The following is a 15877-nucleotide window of genomic DNA, read 5'->3' on the forward strand; positions in this document are numbered from 1 at the left end:
ATGCAGTTGTCATAAATGTAAAACAAAGGAAGCACATAAATATTTTATTGCCGCTATTGCGGCCACATTAATTTCAATTTCGCTTGTAACTCGGCGGAACTGTTTTCAACAATTGCTGAACCGGATGCGTGCCAAAAAATTGAAATTGTTTATTAATTCCCATATAATTGATATAGCACGTGCGATAATCGTTAGCGCATTTACCGCATATTTGCTTATGGAACTAATGCGTTTTCATTAATGCGCACATTCATCTATCTGTCAATATGAAAGTCGAAATTTGGCAGCTCAAGTTTCTTTTAGAAACCATTCGTAACTGACAATTTGTTTTCAATTTGTTTCTTTGAAGTTGGATACCAATGACATTGACATCTGAAATTGCATTTTATATTTTGTAGTTTTTACACATTGCTGATTTTAACTGCTTTGCTTTGCTTTGTATTCTAATTTCAGTATTTTTCGTGGGCCCCTCGTGGGACCTATGCACTGTGCCTACTATGGTTAATGGATAAGAAAGCCCTGATGATGTTGTATATTTCAGCTCATTATAATAAATATGAACAAAATTGTAAAGTTGTAAATAAATGTTGGTCACAAAACAAAATACGATTATAATTCTACATGTGCATTTCTTATAATTGAGTTATTTTCTGTTTGTAATATTGATCATAATTTTATAAAAAATTATGATCAAAACTATTTATAATTTCTTATTTTTATTCGAATAACAGGAAATCTATATAATCACAATTTATTTATATATCATTATTTTCTTTCCTCATCAAAATCTAAATGAAAATACAGTGAAATTAAAAAGTAAAATCGTTTCATATCAAATCTGCGCATTACTTAACAATTATTTGCAGAAGTTTTATTGCATCTACCCACAGACCAATACGACATAAAAAATGTATTTTTTACATTATTTACAATTGAAATTTAGATACAAAAAGGCCACAGAAATTCATGCTATTCATGAAATTCATTCATTATAATAAATATGAACAAACTTGTAAAGTTGTAAATAAATGTTGGTCACAAAACAAAATACGATTATAATTCTACATGTGCACTTTTTATAATTGAATTATTTTCTCTTTGTAATATTGATCATAATTTTATAAAAAATTACAGTCATACCTTCGTAAAGGCAGTATGAAATACATCTAAAAAAGAAGTTTTTGCTTAACGAAATAAATTATATTTAAGTATAATATAATTTGTAAATTTTTTGTATTAGTTGTAATGTTTCTAATATTATATTTTAACTAAACTGAATTAGTTCATAATAAAATATTAATATAATTTAATTTACCTTGAGCTGGAGAGTAGATATTTAAGTATAGACAATCTTCGGAGGAGTTCAGAAGGTATTTCACCAGTCTGTTGAAGTATTCCTTCCTTATGGAAGTCATCATTGTGGTATTGGGAAATTTCTGAGGACAAACCGGCTTCATGCTATCCGCATATCTCGTCCCAGACCAGGATGGAGCGCTGCCAGGAGGCATGAATCTGAAAACACCAATTAATCGGTATTGGAAGTCCGGTCACATCATGAAAACACACGGATCGGGTGGTAATCTTTCCCATTCCACCGTCCATGCTAAACGATTACACCCCCCTTTAGTTCGCATTTGAATTTAATTGTTCCAGAGCAATTAATTACTCGTTTGTACCTAAGTTCTCCAACTGGCGGTGCAGCATATGGAATGCCCAAATACTGTTCGACCTTAGGAAGAGCGTGATTCACTTTGGGCTCCACAACTATCCCCTGCAAAACTCCCTGCTTCAGAGATATCCTCCTCGTGTACTGCTTCGGATTCATATCGTACTGTCGATCGTAATATCCCTGGCATTCAGCACCAATCACCAAACACACGAAAAACACTGCTACTTTTACATCCATTTTACGTTACGCACTAAATCAACGGATGTATATTATTTCAAAGTCTTGTTAACTACTGGAGTCTTTGAAATCCGAGTATAATGGACTGTATTATTGCCGACTGCGGGGGTCTGTGTTTGTATTTTATATTTGGCAAACTCATTTGCCAAAATCTTATTACACTCAGCGCTTCTCTATTAAACCTATTTCGACTCAGAATGAAATCTTGAAATAAACACAACTCTCTCTATTGGATCATCCATTCCATATATATTGGAATTAGTTTTCCGTAAGATTTTATTCTTTAAACCGTTCACCGTTCAAATTTCCGGCATCAATTTGCAAAGTTCACCATCAAATTATGCGGAAGAAGTTTTCAAAAAGTTCCCAAAGCTAATAAATCATAGCTTAGCGAAAGAAAATAAATATGAAATACGCTCGCATCTATTTTTTTTGTTTGTTTTAAATATAATTTTGAGTTATATTTTTGTAAAACACGCTCTATTAAACCGTTTAATATTGAATCGTAAATTGAACTTTATTTGTGTATATTCGAATCGAATATTTTTATTGAGCCGCAGTTAAAGTTTAATTGATGCCTTTATGCCACAATTTTAGTTAGTTATTCGGCATTTATCCGTTCTGTTTTGTTCAAATGAATTTATGCGCGCTACTTAGCTAAGTTATGTGACTAATAAAATTTGAAAATGAAAACAACAAAGCAGTTGATTTTTGTAGTTTTTTTTCGGTCAAAAATAATTAGTTACATATTTTGGCTGTAAGCCCGCACCGGCGCCAAAGTATTCAGTCTATTCGGAACATCGGGTCTTGTCCTCAATTATTTGTGTACACCAAGAACTTTACACAAATCGAATTTTAATAATTACACATCCTAATGATTCGGTAATTTTTGATGAAATCGTTACACTTTGTTTCAAAAACTAAGTTTAAGCAGTTTAAACGTAACAATTTGTTTGCTTGCTTGAAAGTTCAAACTTTTCGTTTCAGTTATCGCGGATTCGGAATTTTGTGTACAGTTTGTCGGCTGCTACAAACACACTGAGCGCGTGGATTTAAAGAATTTGGTTTGAACCATTTTAACCTCGCGTCGCGATGCATGCATCGAAATGACAGAGGCGTCTATTTTCAGGGGTTTTTGAGATGTCCGTACGTCTCGGATAGTAACGGACACTATTTAAAAATAGGTACTAAGTAGAGAGAGAAGCGGTGCGTCGAGGATGGGACGCATTTCTCATCTCCACGCAGCAGCAAACCGAATTCGAATAAAATAATAAAGCAAGTTTGTTTCCCTATCGGTGATTCCTGTTTCCGGTCTGTTGCGTTGATCCGTCGAAGGAATCAATTTCTCGCAGGAAGAGCGGCGGAGAGGCAATTCGAAGGGACATTCAGGTGTCGGGTAGACTAATGTAGGGACATCAATAAGCCTAACTTGGCTTATCCCTGCTTGGACTTGGGAATTGATTTCGGGGCCGCCGATTGTCCGGGACAGCCTTAACTAAATCCAGGACAAGATAACAGTCGAAAATCGCCACGGATTGAGTTCGGTTTGGAGCGAATGGAGGGAGAAGAGGAAAGAATCTTCACAGTAAATTGGGCATCGAATGTTGACAGCATCTGGGTATCTGCATCTTCACAACACAAACAGAAAATATTGTTCCGTATTTACATTGTATACTTGAAAAACCTATTGCTCGGCTTTCATTTGGAGCCACAAAATTACGGCCGAAGCAAACAAGCGAATATTGATTTTAGTGCACTTTCAATACCTCTCGAACTTTTAATGGTTTATCATTAGCGTCTTCCACAAACTTTTCAACAATATTACGTAACATAAATTTTGGTTTACCTTAATTAGGATGCATCTAAATATTTATATTACATTTACAAATTATATATTATTATATAAATACATATATGTGTGTACTAAGTCTTAAATATAATTCAGTATGGATCTGAAACAAATGATCAAATTCAAAATCTAAGATAATTTAAGTATATAACATCTGAAAATGACATAGTACAAAATATATGTAATTATTAGTATAATTAGTATACTTATAGTTCAATTAATTAACAAATCAACCAAATATAAGGATACAAGAGGATTTTCAAATAATTTATTTTTAAGTTATTTTTGTTAGTTAAGATTTCTAAAATAATAAACTGAAGAATGTAAAATGCAGTAAGTTAATAGCAAACAGCATTATTATATATTATTTATGAGAATAGAACAGGTGATGTTATCCTGGCTTGGCTTAGAAAACTCTTCAAATAAGGCATCTCTTTGTGCGACTGCTGCGGTCCTATTCCAATTTCAGGAGAAACACGGCCGACGATGGTAACGTTTATTATAAATAGTATGACGTGCGAAATAAACCAAAAGGAAAAATAAGAGAGAGAATATGAAGAAGAAGGAATGAGACAAACAAAAAAGAAAGAAAGGAAAAGGACGAGGGAAACGGGAACGGCAAGTAATAATAACAGAGCAAATCCTCTCGCATCTGCGGTGCGGACATCTTTGTGGTAGCTGAAATTAGCCATCGAAATGCGCAGCTGGCTCACACTCTAATGTAAGTCAATGGGAAGTATTTGTAAACATTGCGAATTATTCGGAGCCACCGTCTATGATAAAATTGCCGTGTTTGCCATTTTTTTCTCTCTCAATCTCTTCCCCCTTTCTTTGTTTCTGTATTCCTGCTAAGATTTCACCACTTTCCAATGATGGTTTTCCTTTTTAAAATGTCCTCGTGCTTTACAAACAAAGCCCCTACCTACACGTTTGCAATCGTCCTCCTTCCCTCTCACTCGATGCTTCTACGCGGCAAACCAACAAACGGCACTGTGTAGAAACAGCTGATGGTCAATATTTGAATACTGATTGGAATTTGTGAGATCCAACAATGTGTTACAATTAGTAACGTTGGAATTACAGTAACTTCATTAATTTGTATCGTCAGGCTTATTTTACACGTTGCCTAAGCTGTAATTATTTGCTTCTAATTAAATCCATGATTGCAGGTTTTATAGCTTTATATAATACATACAATAACAAATTACGCCTGTAAATTTATACAATTTTTTATCACCTCAAATTAATTTATATCTTCTTGCTTATTTAACAAGGTACTTGAGTTGATATTATTTTCATCTAATTAAGTAACATAGTTTGATGATCAATGATTACAGATTTCATATGCATATTTGTAAAAACCTTAATATAATACATTATTACATCTATCGATTACCCTAATTACCGGTAAATTTAACAATAAATTCCGGTAATATCCATAATTTGTTGTAATAAAATACCGGTATTTTTTCGGTTAACTTTGATCTTTGTATATCTTTAGAATTATTTTACAGTATAGATATTTTTGTATAGATGTCATTAAATTTTATTGTATATTTAAAAGTAGTTAAAATTCTTTCAAAAAAAATATACGATTAAGATTTGAATATATTATTAAATACATTTTATTCTCAATTACAGGCAACCCGTATACCAATAATGTCAGAAGGTTCTATAGTTAGTTTAGAAAAATAAGTGATGATTACATAAAAACTAAAGAACGTGACTACAAATTTACAATTTCAAATACAGAAGAACCTCGCATAATGCGGCTTCGATCAGTGTAGATTCACTATAGTACGGTTTTCAGATTTTTGTCTTAAATTTATATTCAGCAAGAAGATAAGCTGGAAATATTACACTTCCTACTTAAGCTGTGAAACGTAAGAACAAATTAACATTAATTTTTGAAAATTTTACAAATGTAAATATTTCTGATAAATGTATAAAATAATTATTAAACCTATCTATTGTAACAATTACCAAATTATTCAATTATGTCAGTCGAAACATATGAGAATAGGAATTGGTACATCAGAAATACAACGGAACTTCAAATGGAAACATCAAAGGAGCTATAAATGTTTCAGCTATAAATCTTCTCGACAACTGCCTAAGATCCAAACGACTGAAACCATTGAAACTACAATACCTTTAAGGTTTGATTGAATTGTTGTAATTACTATTTACATATTTTTTAGTTTTAGTAAATATAATATATATTTTATAAATACTTTAATATTTGAGTAAATGTAAATGAAAAGTAAAGTAAAATTATTAATAGCTTAACAGAAATGGCATACGGTAAAAATCGATACTCATTCTGCGTGTTTTCTTTTCGCATTTCCCGCTCTGTGTTGCATAATGGTTTTGATACAGAAGGGCCGCGGAGTTTTTGGTGATAAATATTTTACGATCGCCGGAAAATAAAGTTTCGGTATTAAAATTTTATTGCCATCAAATTTTATTGCGAGAGGCTTACGCGAAGCAAAAATTATTTTTAAATAAGTGTAATATTTTGGTTCTAAATATTTAATGGGTCCATTGTTGGTCGGCTCTCACGCGAATGCCAAGCCACGTTAACAATCGAAATCCATACTGAATAATTCATCGGACACGCCGAAAATTGATAAAGTGGAAATTTCACATGGCGAGCAAACATGAACGAAGGGGGATGGGATAGGGGTGGCATCACGATGACCATCAGACCTCCAACCTAATTACATTTGATCCTATTACCGAATTCCAATTTAATGTACCGCACATAAGGAGTTTCCTTCTTCGGTACGGTTGAAGAAGATCATTACAATCGAGTATAAACTTGTATAATTATCAGTTAGACAACTAGTTAAACACATTGGAAATTTTGCAGAACTAGTTCTGATATTCAACACCAATTCATTACTTATACTAGTGCATTAGTATTCAGAACTAGTTCTGATTTTATTCATTCTACAACCTAATGTAACAGTAATCTAACTTCTAACTAAAAGTAACCGAAACGTCCAGCTTTCATACTAACATAACTTATATTTGCAGAGGCAACATTTTAATGTCGTCTCATATGATAATTCATTATATTCATTATATATGAAATATATTATGACTATAGGCAATCTTCTCTCCTGAAACTTCAAATTCCCAAATGTTCCAGGTGACTGACAAAGCTGTTATCTCTTCTTAGTGAAGTAAATCTTTGATTGTGGTATACTTGTAGTAGTATTTGGTAGCAACAATGATACCTAAAAATACAGTTCTAAATAAGGAATTATAGTAGTATTCAAAAATAAGAGGAAACCTCTGAGGAAACCATGGGTGTAGTTGTGGTAATATGGGATTTCGAAGATTCTGTGGTGATTATATTAAATACAGATCTGTATTCTCATATTGCCTTTACACAGTTCTTTTCAATATGATGTTTGTACAATTTTGCAGAATCGTAATAAGCTTTTAATGAAAGCCTACTTTTTATTTTGACAGAAGCAACGCTTAATGGGAAGTGTTTAATAATAAAACTAGTATTGCACAATTCATATTTCCATTACTGGATGAAATATTGAGTGTAACACATTGGACAGGTAATTCGCGCCTCATAATTCTAGCAAATCCCGCTGTTTGTCTGAAAATAAAACTGTAATCAATTTCTATTGGAAATATCCAATGAGAAAGGTGCGCTTCGCCCGGGCGTAATTCAATTATACTTTATCAATAGATTAAATTTTAGCGTAAATCGTGCGGAATAATTTGCATTTTCGGGAAGAAAACGTAAGAAATTGGTAATTGAATTTCGTGTCCTTCAGCAAATTATTTGCGCTCAAAAGTTGGGGTGGAACGCCTCCACCTCTTCCTCCTACCAAACCGCCATGATTATTATTTAATTTTGGCCGCGAAATGCCTTCGGAATACGATAATTTCTTCCTGCATAAAGCTTATAAATATATATAATCAGGTGGCGGCGAAAGAAAAGCAGACTTGTTAAACGACTTCCATTATCCGAAAGTTCGTATAATCGAATAATGCCCCCCTCCTCGACAATATTGAATTTACATTATAATGCTCGAATTGGATATAGTTCATAAATCAAATGCAGGAAAGAATGGGCGATGGCGTAATTATTTTCAGCCTGCGGACGCCGCGCTTTGAAGTTGACGTCTTTTGTTGAAATAATTGCAATTTTTCAAACACCGCCGAAATAAAATTAAAAAAAAAACCGTGCCAAACTTACACGATTAATTATTTTTGTATATAGAGAAAGTTCAGCGCAAATGGTTTTTCCTTCTATTCTTATACGTTTTTCTTTATCAAATTATTATTTCATATTCACTTTGATGGACGGGTGCTCCAGTTACCATGATTCCGCACGGTGCAGCCGATGCATTTGTTACTTATCCATCACTTAATGTTTCCAAAGTTATTGTGATTTGTCTGTTACACTTTAAAACAAAACTGATGTATATTTAATGCTTTATTTCTAAGCTTTCTCATTCGCAAAATCAATTATTATTGGACTCTTTATTGTAATTGATAAAGTTTTCTTGAGAATGAAAGAAAATATGTAACATCATCAACACAAAACATTGGAAAATTGCATAATTTATTTATTATCTAGTTTTAAAATTGTTACATGTACATTATTACAGTGCAACTTATGTTACAAAGTATTCAACATTTTTTAAGAAAATGTAATTTACTAAATCTTATAATTTAACCTCAATAAGCAAAATCTATATCAATTTGATTTTAAGGGCATAATACATTTACAAAGGAAAAAATCATAAAGCCCTAAATACCACAAATTGATGACGGACTGGTAGAAGATTCTTTGAGGACTACAACTAAGAATGTCGTGAGCCTTAGACACCAGTTAGATAGGGATAATAATATAGTATACGACATTTGAAGATTTGAGCATTTTTTTAACCAGTTTTTAGTTGAAAAAACCGCGAATTCAAAGAACAGTTTTTCAAATTTTAAAATTATTAGATAAGCCTGAATAAATTTACACATGTAAACAAATTAAATGCAAGTTGAATATATCAAATTATTTATTAGAAAGATGTAATAATAATAGATAAAGCTTAATGATTAATAAATGTAAACTTATGTCTTACACCCGCAAGTTTCACGTATTCCACTTCAGCACAATTATTTATTAAACTCTAAAGTTCACCAAGTATGTCACATCTGCACTTGGATAAAATATGATGTCAAGTTATCATTTCATAATCGTGTGTAAGTAATTATTTTGTTATCAAAAATACAAATGCATGTTTTCATGTTTGATAAGTACAATTTAAATTAGAGATTAAAATACCAAAGCAACAAAGCACAAAATATATTCTTAAAAAAATTATACAAATTGCATCTATTGAGAATCATATTCACAGTTTTGTAAAATTTCTTACACAATTTTTGACATTTTGATGCAAGTTGACAACTATCATACCATGACCCATAGGTTAATTAACGCTGCTTTATATAATGAAATTAAATAAATTATTATATAAAACAATAAATATATATCCAATATGGATCATATTGACAGTTTTTTTGTGCTGGGAATATAAAAACTAATCGAAAAAAATTTGTTTGTTGTATTTGTGCAATTCAACTGTCATATAGCTTATGCGGACGAGCGGTGGATATATCAGCCCTATCCTTTACAAAGAAGACTTTCAAAATTGTATACAAATCATATAAATATATCGAATAAATATTGTGTTGAGAAATGTTACAAATGTTACTAACAAATTAAAATTATTTTTTGAAAATTTTACGAACGTAAATATTACTGATGAAAAATTACTATAAATGTATGAAATAATTATCTAAACTTATCTATTGTAACAATTCCAAATTATTCAATTATGTCAGTGAAAAATATGAGAATAGGAATTGGTATATCAGAAATACAATGAAACTTCAAATGGAAACAAAATTTGTTACACAATTTTTGACATTTTGATGCAAGTTGACAACTGTCATACCATGACTCATAGGTTAATAATAGCTGCTTTATATAATGAAATTATATAAATTATAATATATAATATTAAATCTATATATATAATGTAAAACAAACAAGACTTCTATTATAGTATTTATGAAATGCTAATATCAATTTATAAACGTAATAAAAGTTTACACACATATTATTGTATTCAATTAAAACAAGTTAAATAAAATAAAACAGGGAATAATTAAATTTTAATAAATATTTTCATTCGAATTAATTATTATATAATTCATCTAATGCATGCATTAATTTACTGGGTACTTGTGACCTACGGTATTTCATTTGGAAATTGAAAATGTATATGAACAGAATCAAATACTGTCCAGTTTATAACTTAATTCATACAATTTTGTGCATATAAATTCAAGAATTTTTAACTTTTCTAATTTATGTAACATATTTATTTATGTAATTTTATGATTATGATAGTTAACGTAAATTATAAGTACTATTATAGCAGTAAATAAAATGAAAACAAGAATAGGATTTGATTACAGGATTTGTCGATTTATTTATTCTAGTCAATTTATTCTGCACACATTTATTATTCAAACGGTAATTCGAGAATTGCATGGAAATGTGAAAGCATGAAACGCTTATTAAAATATGAGTAATAGTTTTAAAATCAGCGAAACGTGAATGCATCACACAGACTTTTATGAAACGCCGAATTCCGCAATCCTTTGACAATAATTCCAGTATATTCGAAATTGCTATGAGCGAAATGCAAAAAAAAAAAGTAAATAAATAAATTTTTAAAGGGATACAAAAAATGATACAGCCTTTTAGGTACTTCTCAACCGATGCACGTATCGATTGCATTTTAAACAACACGTCGTCGGGATTTTCTTTTCTTTTTGTTTTCACCTGAAAACGAGGCGTTTTTAAACGCCATAAACCTTTTTACGTTGCAATACAAAATCCGCCATTGCTTTTATGAAGAGCATCGTAAAAAAGTAGACGGTCTTCGTGCATTATTATTATTATTAAGTCAGCAGAACTGTAACATTCTTTGGAGGTGATTGATGCAACTCTTTCTGCTTGGAATTCCGATTCGTTACCTGTCACCGTAATTAGTATGAACAAAGTTGTGTTGTGCAACTTTCTGATGAAAACGTCAGACTCCAGACGACGATGGATCTCAGTTATCAGAAACAGTTACCTATCGCATTTATCTTAACATCCGGGGGAATCTCGTCGATTAATTTCCAATCGATTCCTGTGCTCAATCAATTTCCAAAGCCGCAGCAAAGCGAACGAAAAATATATACTTGGAACGAACGTAAAATTCAATTAACCCAATTGTAAAACAATCTTTGTTTTTGTTATCGATGGATCACCAAAAAAAAAAAAAAGAAACAGAAAATACGTTTTCAACTTACACATCTGTCTGTAACTGCAGGATTATTTTTATTCAATTGAATGTTTTTATTTGTGCAGTTTACGAAACTGTTGCGAATTTTGTTTTGTTAATGGAATTTGTTGGATTCGGGATGCTAAGTGGGTCCTGCTGGCTGCTACATGCATGAAACAACGTGAATTGCGAAATAATTTTGCGTGCATATGTATGCACGTGAAGTGAAGCGTCGGTCGTCAATTCCCGTTAAAATATCCCCAAATTAATTCAACTTCAAAAATGAATTTTAAATCGGATTACTTTGGAACGAGCGTTTTACCGGGCGCAAAAAGGATCACGAGATTTTCATTTGCAGGTAGCTACTGCCAATATATATTATGGCACGCATACCGTGCAGGGGGTGGAAAAAGTACACCACTCATCCCCTACGCTGTTATACTTCACTATTTTTTTTATCCAGGCCCTTCTTCTACTCTTGATATAAAAATAAAACCATTACCGCGACATTATTGCCCCCGGGTAGAATAAATGAAAGGTCATAATTAAGGCCATTCATCACGCGATGAGACTCCCTACCTAAATGGAAAGACATGGTTCTAACGAAATCGCGTAGCCGCAGACTTATTATATACCTGACACGATTCACCCTAAAATACATCTCAACAAATTCTAGTCATCAGCAATGAAACATATTTAAACTTATATAAATATAATCTGATAATCTTAATTTTAAGGAAGACATAGAGTGTTAATATAGATATTTCTCTTTATTATTGGTACAACATTAATGTTAATTAATTGTATTGCTTTATTTGTACACGCAGAGCAAAATGTGCCAATAAAAATATATTTCCTTAATTACAACTGTATCATTAAAAAAAAGCTAATTATTTGAATTATACCTTAACAACCATACCCGGTCAAATTGACCAGTCCCTAAAAAAGGTATTTATTTAATAATTAAACTTAAATAATAGTTAATTTGTTAGTAAATGAAAAACTTAAATAAAATGACGATTAATATTTATTTTTTATATAATTTCAATTAATAATAGACAAATATGTAAAAGTTTTTCAAACGTTTGAAACCTGTTTTAATTGATAAACAAATAAATCAATTAAATATTTCTACATTAATAGATTATTAATATTTGTAGCATACACTTACATATAAATTTGACCTACTTGGGTGAATTTGGAGTTGACATATATTCTGCAATTCAAGCATTCAAATTATGTAATATTACTACGGTCAAATGTTTGCTGTGAGCAAAGATTTCATGTTTTGAGTATAAACGTCCATTTTCCATCCCCTATTTTATAACCATATGCGTTGCTTGATTATGACTACTATTGCAAAATTTTAAATTATAGTTTATGTCGTCGTACAAAGTGTGTATAAATATGTGAGTATATTAATTCGCTTTGGCATGGCTGCAGGAAAATTGAAACATCAAAGCCGTTTGGCGTGGTTGGGAAAATTGACCATAAAGGACCAATTAGTTTAAAAGTAAATAAGCCTTTGTTATATTAAGAGTTAAAATTCTTTAGTTACTCAATTTATAAATTAGTTTTATATTACAATATAAGTTGACAATTGTTAAATAGAAATTTCTAATTAACTTTTAAGACGTGGGTCATGTCCACCTGGGATTGGATCAGATGGTCACAAGTTCTTATATAATCTAACCCTTTTCGAGCTGTCACGGCATTGACTGTGACTATGAGATTAAACGGTCCAAATAGCCACCACTTGTATATCATGTATTAGAAAATACTTCTTCTAAATCTTCAATAATTAACAATGCGCTAGAATAGCAAAAAATCTATTACATTGTCGCAATAATAATTAACAAATATAATTTAATCATCTTAATATCAATTTATATATCGAAAAGTGTACACTTTTTACTAATAACTAAACTGTATTTATTATAATTGGTGTATACATTAGTAAATGCGTCTCGTTTTCATAATCATAGTAGCTGATTTTTCGATTTATATTGCTTTATTATCAATTACACAGGTGTGAAAAACGCATGATTTCGCAGGTGTTCAATTTAAACGCAGGTGTTCGTGCAAATGTGTAATTAAAACGCACGTGTTCAATAAAAAACACAGGTGTTCAATAAAATGAATAGGTTTCTTATCACAGGTGTTCAATTTAAACGCAGGTATTCGTGCATATGTGTAATTAAAACGCATGTGTTCAATAAAAAACACAGGTGTTCAATAAAATGAATAGGTTTCTTATCACAGGTGTTCAATTAAAACGCAGGTGTTCGTGCATATGTGTAATTAAAACGCAGGTGTTCAATAAAAAGAAACACAGGTGTTCCTTATCTATTATGTTTCGCACAGATGTTCAATTAAAACGCAGGTGTTCATGCAAGAGTTTAATTTAAACGCAGATGTTCGCGCAGATGTTTAATTAAAACGCAGGTGTTAAATAAAAACACAGGTGTTCTTTTTCTATTACGTTTCGCGCAAGTGTTCAATAAAATGCAGAGGTTTCTTATCACAGGTGTTCAATTAAAACGCAGGTGTTCATGCAAGAGTTTAATTTAAACGCAGGTGTTCGTGCAGATGTTTAATTAAAACGCCGGTGTTCAATAAAAACAAAGGTGTTCTTTATCTATTATGTTTGGCGCAGATTTTCAATAAAATGCAGAGGTTTCTTATCACAGGTGTTCAATTAAAACGCAGGTGCTCATGCTAGAGTTTAATTTAAACGCAGGTGTTCGCGCAGATGTTTAATTAAAACGCAGGTGTTCAATAAAAAACACAGGTGTTCAATTAAAACGCAGGTGTTCATGCAAGAGTTTAATTTGAACGCAGGTGTTCGCGCAGATGTTTAATTAAAACGCAGGTGTTCTCGCAGATGTTACAGGTGTTCAATAAAAAAGCAGATACTTCTTATCTATTGTGTTTCATACAGATATTCAATTAAATCGATGATTCGCTTGTTCATAATTTGTTGAAAATAATAATAATAAATAAATGTAAAAATTATAAAAATTATTTGAAAGTGTATTATTCACAAAGTAATTAAATAATGAGAATTTTATAAATTAAACTCGAAACATTTATTTTTATATTTATTGATTTAATTGCTTGTTGTGCATATTGAAATGAAGAGATGCTTTAAATTTAATTAAAAAGTTAAAACGCGAATATAAACTGTTATGAAAATACAAATGAATAAAATGAAAATTGGATTGCATTTAATATACATAATTCAATATCAAATTGTATATATTAATAAATTTTTATTGAAATATTTCACACATAAAAAAGTAGGACTCGTATATTATTTAAATATTTAATATTGCAGTTGGATTAACTAAATTTCATTGTTGAGAACCTTGAGAACAAACGGTGGAACTTTAATTTAGTAAAAATGATACGTACACTAGTTGAAAGTGCGAAGGTTAAATGGGAATCCTAATACAAAATGTAGAAGAGTTCCAATTTGCTTGAATGTAAAATAAAATAATACGAGTGTTTTCTTTTTCAGGAAATGAGTTTCTACTTTATGGGAAATACCGTTAACCCAGTTTACATCGAACGACTTTACTTTTTATTAAGATCAAAATAATTATAATTTTGTTAGAATCAATGTACAAGTAGATTATAATATTTTGTATAAAAGTTTATTAAGATAAATTGTATCTGAGATGGTCGAAGTAAGTTCATAAATAATTAACTTAAAAATATGCAAAACTTAATGGGAATTTATTGATACCTATTGGGGAAAAGCGATCCGAAGGGGCGGAACGTCGGGACCCTCATTAATAATCGCACGTGAAAAATTGCCATCGGTATTATTACAACGGCGTTATTTTGAAAAATTGCTGCAAGGTTTCATTTTTAAGGTGGTCGAAGGAGGAAATAATGGACTACTGCTTTTCGTCGTCCCTCCAAGAAGGAATGAAAAAGTTTGATGGCAGGAGTAAGCGAAGAGCGACGGATGGAAGCCGGGGCCGTGCAGGAAACGGAAACTATAGCTGCAGCAACACTTACTCAACCCCAGCAAAGTTTCGAAACGGTCATTAATGTTGTAATAATTATAATCCGAGTTATACGTATGTATATATATATACATTGCGCCTTATATAAGTTTTAATACTGAACATTTAGAATTATCTTCTATACTTTTAATATTACATTTTTAACTATAAAAGCCCAACGCCGTCCGTTGATGATTCATAGTTAAACAACGTATGCTGTGAAAAACACTTGAGTTGGTGATCAGTTTTTATTTGTGGATCCTCCTTGGATTCTTAATAGATTGCAACAATTAAAGAATTTCAATACTTGATTTGGTGATCAATTGCAATTGTTAATACATAGTTGGAAAAAGTTAAACAGTAGATATTACTTGATTTGGTGATAGTTAAACAACGTGTGCTGTGAAAAACACTTGAGTTGGTGATCAGTTTTTATTTCTGGATCGTCCTTTGATTCTTAATAGATTGCAACAATTAAAGAATTTCAATACTTGATTAGGTGATCAATTGCAATTGTTAATACATAGTTGGAAAAAGTTAAACAGCAGATATTACTTGATTTGGTGATAGTTAAACAACGTGTGCTGTGAAAAACACTTGAGTTGGTGATCAGTTTTTATTTCTGGATTCTCCTTTGATTCTTAATAGATTGCAACAATTAAAGAATTTCAATACTTGATTTGGTGAGCAATTGCAATTGTTAATACATAGTTGGAAAAAGTTAAACAGTAGATATTAC

The 15877-nt window shown here is 31.2% G+C and overlaps 1 protein-coding gene across 1 annotated transcript; it reads right to left on the reverse strand.

Moving 5' to 3' along the window:
* Nucleotides 1–1315: 1315 nt before the first annotated feature.
* LOC108556489 (neuroligin-3-like) lies at nucleotides 1316–3131 on the reverse strand (the record flags this gene model as incomplete). Its single annotated transcript, XM_017912623.1, has 2 exons — nucleotides 1677–3131; nucleotides 1316–1512 (listed from the first exon to the last, which is right to left on the reverse strand). Coding segments are annotated over exons 1-2 (427 nt in total), but the record flags the coding sequence as incomplete, so codon positions are not given.
* Nucleotides 3132–15877: the final 12746 nt, after the last annotated feature.

Source organism: Nicrophorus vespilloides, unplaced genomic scaffold (assembly GCF_001412225.1).
Source record: "Nicrophorus vespilloides isolate i.1.1-1 unplaced genomic scaffold, Nicve_v1.0, whole genome shotgun sequence".
NCBI classification, from domain to species: Eukaryota; Metazoa; Arthropoda; class Insecta; order Coleoptera; family Silphidae; genus Nicrophorus; species Nicrophorus vespilloides.